The 9,288-nt window shown below is 33.3% G+C and overlaps 1 protein-coding gene across 1 annotated transcript; it reads left to right on the forward strand.

Annotated features, from left to right (window-relative positions):
• The first annotated feature begins 1,766 nt into the window (after positions 1-1,766).
• Positions 1,767-9,201, forward strand: LOC117114189 (syntenin-1-like). Its single transcript, XM_033257768.1, has 8 exons — positions 1,767-1,899; positions 3,854-3,937; positions 4,268-4,456; positions 4,840-5,001; positions 5,330-5,505; positions 6,181-6,352; positions 6,736-6,827; positions 7,392-9,201. Exons 2-8 carry the CDS (start codon positions 3,887-3,889, stop codon positions 7,444-7,446), a joined length of 897 nt encoding a protein of 298 aa, XP_033113659.1. The 5' UTR covers positions 1,767-1,899; positions 3,854-3,886; the 3' UTR covers positions 7,447-9,201.
• Positions 9,202-9,288: the final 87 nt, after the last annotated feature.

Below are 9,288 nucleotides of genomic sequence, written 5' to 3' on the forward strand. Positions count from 1 at the left end.
TAGGCATAGACCAAAACGGCAAAGGAGCAAAAATCAATGCCAAGACTGAAGCGCCGCCACCGGGCGCGGGCAGCATGCAGTTTATAATTTTCTGAATCGTTTTTTTGTTTTTTTTGTTTTTTTTTTTACACATCCATGACGAATTATTTCCTTCTTTTAAAGTGTTATTTATTATTATTATTTTCCCCGCTTTTTACTTTCATGACACAAATTGTTTAGCCTCATATTATCTGTATTTTAAGGTTTTAATTATTTAAATGTTCACTGGTTTTATACGGTATTGTACAGTATGTATTATATTGTGTTCCCCAAATCTTACTATTGAATTTGTATGATGTATTGTTGTTGTTGTTTTTGTTATTATTATTATTATTATTATTATTATTATTATTATTATTATTATTATTATTATTATTATTTTCATTATTATTAATGTTGTTATTCTTTAAAATGTTTTTTTTTTCTTTCGCGCTTTTCTACTTGTATGACATAAATTGTTTAGCCTCTTTTTGTCTGTATTTTAAAGTTTTAATTATTTAAATGTTTACTGCTTTTATATTGTGATTTCCCCAATCATTTTATTATTGAATTTGTAGGTTATACTATTATTATTATTATTATTAATAACAATAATAATAATATTATTATTATTATTATTATTATTATTATATTATTATTATTATTATTATTATTATTATAATTAATCATTGTACACTTTCATGTTTATAATTGGTTTTATGTACCATATTGGAATTAACTTTTACTTCTTAAAGAAAACTTTCATAGACCATCCTTGCATTATCTTTTATTGTAACATTTTTTTTGTCCTGCGAATTTTTTCTGTTTTGTACAATGTTTTGATGATTAGAAATAAACTGAACTGATGATATACCAAAATAAATATTGAATCAGAATGGTCTGTTAATTTTATTTGTTGTACCTTTTTGTTATATTAGTAACAGCAGTTAAAATAAAACCATCAAACCGAGGTAAATACGAGTTAACAGCTTAAAGTTCATGAATAAGGTGCGAAATCAAAGAGGGGGGGGGGGGGTTTGGGCAACGCTCATGGAACGTTACCCATAACATTCAATAACTTTAATTTTAAAAAGGCGTTTGAGCAACTATTGTTGATTCGGTAATTCAATTATTAACTGTGTTGCCTACTGTTTATGGTCAATTGGTTTATTGAGGGTTTTGACTTGCCGTTTTGGTCTTGCCGTTTTGACTTATTGCTGTTTTAGTCCCATTCTGTTCTGGTCTAAAAGTGTTGCCGTTTTTGTTTTTTGCCGTTTGCCATTGCCGTTTTGACTTACAGTGCCGTTTTTTTTTTTTTTTTTTTTTTTTTTTTTTTGCCGTTTTGACCTGTTCCCAAACAATACAATGAAATTCTCAATTAAAAATTTGGAGCTTGGAGTCCTGTATATTTTCATTTTTGTCTCTTTATGGAATTACTCACTTATGCAAGGACTCTCCGTGAATAGGCCCACCGTGTTTCTTGTAAGAAATTATAAAATTTATCCCTCAAGTTGTCACGACGATTGTTACGTCTAGGACCATACTTCTCTAAGCATCATGGTGTAGGCCTATGGGCTTGTCCTCGGGTGATGCTGTGCGTTCTCTAGACTTTGGAGTGTGATTTCAGTGTGTGTCAGAAGAATTATTTTACGAATCTAATAATTTTTAAAATCCACCTTGATTCACCCCCTCTACAAAGCGTCAACTTGTCCGTCCCTCTATATATAGGCATTACATCATTATATTCACGTGAGAATCATGACGTAAATCGTATACACTTTATACTTTGTTCTGTATTAATGATGAGTCAAATTCAGTTGATCGATATTGTACAAGAAGTGTGATTGCTGTAGCAACATTAAGGCAACATTTTCTAAAATAGTAAGTATTTTGTTACTTTAAGCATATGTTTAGTTAAAATAATATCTAAGCCTAGGCCTAGATTCCTATCTAAATCTGAAGTGTTAGCCTACATTGTGAAATACAAAATAGAATTGTTTTCATTTCTCGGATTGGAATCTAGGCTAGGATAGGCTAGGGCTATGCCTAGGCCTAGGTGATCGCTAATACTTTAGGCTAGCTCAGTACTGGCCTAGCTAGGACAAGGCCACCTAGGCCTAGGCAAGCTAGGATGGGAGGGGATCTACTATGAATGAGTATATGAGGGGCCTAAGCTAGTCCTAGTAGTAGTAGGCTAGGCAGGCCAGCTTACTTCCACTTCTGCTTTGATACTTATAAGCCTTCTCTTTAATATTAGTCAGGGTATATAGGCTGATGCATTGTACACCCATCAAAGAAAGTTATAAATATTATTATCAAGATTATAGGTTTTTTTTTTAAATTCATGTCAAAAGTAAATTATTAGTTTGGTACAGTACTTCAACCAGGTTTCCCTAATTCAGTGATGGACATTCTAGAAGATTTTGAGCAGTCCAGTGAGCAATTTTATGTGGCCTTCTTATCCATGGTGTATCCAAAAGGGTGTAGAGTCATTTCGGCCCTGAGTCGATTCGGCCTGGGTCGATTTTGCCCCGGGTCGAGCGGAATTTATTTGAGCCGATCCACTTCAGCCTGTGCGATTTATGTACAGAAAATGTATAGAAAAAGTCGTAATTGATTTTTAAGGTTAATAATTTACAATTAAACATACCTAGGGCCTACGTTCATAAAAATAGTGTTTATTCATTGTTATTCTTTCCACACGTTGCTAAGTTTAAAAAAAGTGGGTTTTGAAATATAGACGAATGGTGGGTAGATAGTGGAGAAAATTGGTATGATGTTTGTTATTGTGCTGTTGATAGTCTAATTGCCACAGGGGCCGGCAAATCCAGAATTTTTCAAACGGCAGGGTTAGTGCTCAACAGTTTCAGAATAGATAAGTGAGTAGCACATAACATTAATACGTATTGACATTTAAAAAATTTAGTGGCAAAACAGGGGGAGGGGGAGGGAGCACATGCCTCCCCGTTCCCCCTACTAGATCCGCCCCTCTGTCACACTACTACACCAATGATTTGTGCACCTAGATACGTAAAAATAATTTAAATTTCTATGGTGAATAACAATTACAGCTCCCATTTACAAATATAGGCCTAAATCATAAATCTACAGATACAATTAAACACCATATAATTCAATTACAAGTATAATGTGCTTTTTTAAATACAAAACCCCAACTAGAGACAAAAACCGTGAATTCACCTGAAACATGCAAAATTCTATAGTCTTAAAATATAAGTGCTTGCTAGCGGCCATCTGGTAGTCGGATTCAAACATGGAATAATTATCAAAAAGTACCAAAAACATTTCAGAATTTTAGTGCACAGAGCTTTTTTTTCATTTAAAACGAACAAATACAAGAATAGGGCGACTAGTTTGCACTAAATGCATCCACTCGAACTGGCATCCACTCGAAATGACATCCACTCGAACTGGCATTTGCTCGAATTTACTGGCATTCGCTCGAATTGACTGGCATTCGCTCGAATTGACTGGCATTCTGAAATCAGACTGCTGTATTTTTACTAGGCCTACAGTAGATCCCAGTTAACGTAAAGATTAACAAAGTTCTAAGGTGGGAGAAATAACACCCATAATTTTCAAGGACCTTCATGAACACTGCAGTAGCTTCTACAAAGTTGAGCCTACAGAGCTTATGAAACATTCTATTGTATTTGCAATTTGTCTAATCTAAAATCAGAGCAGTTTAAATTTTATATATACCGTAGTACCTACAAATATAGTATCATCAATGTTAAATTGATTGAGTTAAGCAAACTGATTGCTTTAAAAAAATAAAGCTGTATATTTAATTCATATTGTAATTTTTCTTTAGTTAAAAAAAAAAAACTCCACGAAAACTACCAAGATGTCTCTGTATCCATCACTTGAAGATATGAAAGTCGACCAGATGGCTCAGGTCTGTATTTTCAATCTATAAATGTTTATTGTTTTCTTTTTTCTCAATAGAATGGGTATGATCTATGTGAATAAGCTGATCATTTAAAACCCGAATGTTTTGTAACGAATCTCTTTTAATATATAGAGTGCTAGCTGTCCATACTGTCACTTTTTTTGTGACAAATATTTTATTGTTTATACTGTATATGGGCATGATGTTGTTTTACCATCTATGGGCATGTCTTGTCAGTCACATGAGGCTCAATGACCAATAAAATTGCCACACACTGAAAAAATTAATTATTCACAGCATGCAGTAACAGTTCTCATTGTTTACATAATTTTACAGGCTCAGGTGGACTATCGACAACATGTGGCAAACACTGTTACTGCAGGTTTCCAGCCACCCAACAGCAGCCATGTTCCATCATCCGAGGGCAGTGTTGGACTGTACCCATCCCTTGATGAGTACATGGGATTGTGCTTAACCCCAGAAAGTATTGCTGCCAATATGCCTGTGCTAGCACAATCTCCACAGGTCAGTTGTATCTGTTTTTTTTTTGTGGGGTATATTGATACCTTCATCATTCTCTTATCTCTAACATTATCTCTAGCACCAGTATCCTTCCCTACTTCCTTTTTTCTTTATCTTCCTTTATGATGATTTGTCATTTTTGTCATGTTTGTCTTTTTTGTCAACTTTGTAATAAATATTGTTGCTAAATATTCCACATGTACAACTCTTACAATAGGACATTTTCTAGAACCTACAGCTCTTTTCTCATGTTTGTTTTATCCATCTAACTTTCATTACAAGTATTATATCTACCAATCGATTGGATTATGGTCTAAAAAGATATTAATTCAGATTATAATTAAATCATATTCTTGTTCCTAAAAATGTATTAATTAAAATTATAGACTGTTGCTGTGCCTTCCAGTGCTGGAACCATGGTTGCTCCAGTGACTGGTCAGACTAATCTAGGCCTAGCAAGAGCAGAAGTTAAACAAGGCATCCGAGAAATTGTTGTCTGTAAGGATTCTAAAGGAAAGATTGGAATGAGAGTACAAGCAGTTAGCAAGGTATGTTGCAGTAGGACAATACACTATCAAGTTTTATGTGACAAATGCCTGTAATATGTGGATGTATTATGGCATCATCATACCCATATATGGGAATGATATGAAATCATTATGCCCTTTTCTGGCAATTTGCACATCCTTTGTGGTCTGCATTTATTGTGGACTGGTAATTGAAAAGCCTCAATTAAACTCAGATTCCTGGCATGCGGGTTAGATAACTAGAATTCTAAATTAAGAAATTGCATGAAAAGTTTAAGCTTCCAAAATAATTTGAATTTGATGGCATTGCTCCATGTTTTTACATTTTCCAAAATGCTCTTTTTTTTAGGGAATCTTTGTAGCATTTGTGCTATCAGGTTCACCTGCTGCTATGGGTGGCTTGAGGTTTGGTGACCAAATTCTACAGATCAACGGTACAAATGTCGCAGGCTGGAGTAGGGACAAGACGATGGATGTTCTAAAGAAGGCCGATGCTAAGCGAATCACCTTTGCTGTTAGGGATCGGTAACTCATTTTTCAAATTTTAATATAATTAGCACCAATTTGACAGCCGTACAAAAATTCATTTGCGCTCTCTGTGATTAATTGGTGATACAATACCACCTGCTGGTTGTTGATGGCGGCTAACTCTAATGTGTTCAAACCAAAAATATTAATTTGCCTATTCAAATAACATTTTCATTGCTAATATAGTAATATTGTGGTTTAGAAGCACAATTTTTGGGCCATGCAAAGGCATAACAACTCTTCCCACGAGCCCTACCAGGGATTTTATTGCGGAACACCGACTGAGGCACTAGTCCGCCCTTGGTTCAGACTCTCTGTTGGACTTGTCGGACCCCCTGTAGTCCCTATTGACACATTACTGTCTAATAATTACTATACAAAATTATAGGAAATAGAAATCCAATGCAAATGATATCATTTATATGGGAATCTCTATTCTAGTACTTAAACATGCTGGTACTCTAGTCCTTTGTTGTGACATGTTTTTACTTTGTATGTGACGTACCTGTAGCTTTTGTTAGTAAATTACATAATTAGTATTCTACATCACTTATCCAAATAATCCTCAGATCCTGCTATTTATTGTTCTGGCCTTCTCTGCTGTTGTGTACAGTGACAGTGATCTCATTGTTTGCTGCAAAGGGTGTCTTAAATTTTTTTGTTTTATTTCAGACCATTTGAACGGACCATTACTCTGCAGAAAGACAGCGCTGGTTATGTTGGCTTTGTATTCAAGAATGGGAAGATCACTGCCATTGCAAAGGATACATCAGCAGCTAGGAACGGTCTGTTGATCGACCATGCTCTGCTTGAGGTCAACGGCCAGAATGTCATTGGACTTAAGGTAAGTCCAGAGAGAACTAATGAATTGTGGTTGAATTATTTAAAGTGACTTTGATTTTACTTTGATAAGACAAGTATAAACATTGATAAAACAAGTATACATCAATCCAAGCTATGGTTTGTGGTTTGTGTGAATATATTTCAAAACAAATAATTTCTCCAAGTATAATCCTGTCATTTTTGGTTATGGTGCATTATGGGTGCATTGTGGATTCTGGGTGGATATTGATTATCTTACAAATAGTGAAGGTAGGATAATTTTCTGTTCAGGATGGGGGATGGAAAGTGAAAAGGAAGCACCAGTATTGAGCAGAAGTTTTAATGTTGTTTTAATATTTTCCACTTTGTTTCATTAATCAATCATTTTTACTTCTGTCATTGTAGGATAAGGAAATATCGGAAATTTTGCATGCTTCTCCCAAAACCGTCACTATCACCATCATGCCAAACTTTGTGTTCGATCACATGATGAAGAGGTAAATAGAACTCTATTTTTATCAGTTTGAAAATTAAATTCAAACCCATTTCTCTGCATGTTACTTATGTTTGTCTCCCTTCACCCAGAAGTCTAAGTGGGTACCTGGTAGATTCTAACCCACCCCAATTACAAGCTGCAACATTAAGGAATTCTTCCCAGAAACTTGAGTTTGTGTTCCATTGGTGTTTGATCCACTGAATGGGGTTATAGTGTAAATTGTATAGAGGCCTTGTCATGATGCGCTATATTATACCAACTTTTTTTAAACTTTTAAACAACATAAGAATTAAGTCCATAAATAAATCATGAATTTTGTTTAGTGCATTGTATATATGTTATTCACTCTCTACAAAATAAGTAAATCCATGATAAATGGTTTTTGGAGTGATCTGCATGTTACAAAAATCACATGCCAAAATGAAAACATGCACTATCTGTAGTTACAAGATATTTGATGTGGCCTATGTATTCTACTAATGTTATAAACTGCACTAAAGAGACACCTGCATTTTGAAACATTATTTAAAATCCGATGATTTATTTCCTTTTTTTATTTTAATAGCATGTCAAGCAGTCTTGTCAAGAAGTCGATGGATCACTCCATTCCTGATGTTTAAATTGTGCGAGATATTCCACTGTGAGAACGCTTCATGATAATATCATGATAACTAATCTCGCGGTTGACAGGATGACATTTTTAACCTAAAATAGGAAGACTTAACTTACTACCATATACTATAGTCTTGTAGCTTCTGCCTCATTTTCAACCTATCATTTAATTTCTTCCTTACACATGATAGTGAATGTTTTAACACCTATAAATAATGTCAATCTTATATTTTAAAATTTACTTGTACTGTAGTCACCTACTAAAATTGCGTCCTAATCATTTTCTATGGAAAATGATAAAATTTACTTGTACTGTAGCAACCTACTAGGATTCTGTCCTAATCGTATTCTATGGAAATTGATAAAATATGTCTTACCGGTACCTCAAAATGATTCACATGGCAAATTCAAAAGAATTTATATAGCATATTTGAATAGATCACATTACATAACTTAAATTGGTCTTTGAATAGCTTTTTAAGAATAAATACAAGTTATAGTACTGGAAGAATATCAACTCAAAATGATTATCATAAAATATAAGTATCAAATTATGCAAAAACATAAAAGGTTTGACTTTGACCTGTTTTGGTGATTATCTCAATATGATCTCACCAACGATGCGTCTCATTTCGTGGCGAGACCTCACAACTTGTTAATATAATCAGATATTCTAATCTATATATGTAAAGATCAAATTATACTTGATGACAGGTGTATAATGTCCTGTTTTTTTTGTTTTTTTTCTCTCTGTATGTTTAGATGTCAAACTTTGTAACTCTTGTATGGAATTTATCAACTACTTAGAAATCCCTGCCTGAAAAATAATGATGTAGTGTTGCATTGTTTGTGGCAATAATTAAGGGATGCCGAGGCCCTATAATTCTCTGTCTAGATTATCAAATTTACTTTGAAAAAAAAAACTGCCATTATACATTCATGATGTGGCTATATATATGGTCATGATGTGATGTCATCATGACCATATTTAGCCATGTCACATGTTTTTGTGAGATAAAGTTTGATATTCTGGACAGGGCTCAATTGTACTTTCTTTCCCTTTAGTGCAGTGCAGTTATTTGTGTATTCCTTCTGAGCCTGAAGAAATATCAGAAAAATCCAAATTCAGCACATTCTTATTAACTGAATTATATCCTTTGTTGCTAGTCCAGAACAATCAAATCTTCTACTTTATTTATAACTATATATTATGCATTCCATTTGGGACATTTTTGGAAAATTGTGTCAATAATGTATCGGGAAAGCACTCAAAACCTTTTTAATGTTAATATTTTATTATACTGTAGTGTTAAAAAAATTGTGTATTTTGCATAAATGTTTATATTCCAAAAGCATTATCATAAAACCAGTTATATGTTTGGTAGCTAAGAAAATAATTTTGGGATAGAATTGGGGTTGGGGGATAAAAGAAGTATATAGAAAAATACTTTTATTTTATGTATAAGCAATCTGAAGAAAATATGTTGATATTGTATGTAGTTTTTTACCATTAAGTGTGTTGGATCTGAGAGATAAGCTTGAGTTGTAAATGTAGTTTACCATTTTAATTATTTTATATGCTAAAAAGAAACAAGCTGTAGTTTAGCTTTAAATGAACTAAATAATAATATTATCAATAATATAATTCCTATATTACATAATCTGTAATTATTTTTTTTTTCTGATATATTTTTTAAAACACTAGTTGTTCAATACTTGTAATCTCTGGTTCCAAATAAAAATGACAACCAAAGAATATTAAATAGTGTGTAGATCATTTCCTATAGGGATTATCCATTTTTTCATTTTACAACACATGCTAGAGGAGGGGTCAACTGTGAATGTTTTTG

This window comes from Anneissia japonica, unplaced genomic scaffold (genome assembly GCF_011630105.1).
Source record: "Anneissia japonica isolate Jap-2015-1 unplaced genomic scaffold, ASM1163010v1 scaffold288108_len519018_cov203, whole genome shotgun sequence".
NCBI lineage: Eukaryota > Metazoa > Echinodermata > Crinoidea > Comatulida > Comatulidae > Anneissia > Anneissia japonica.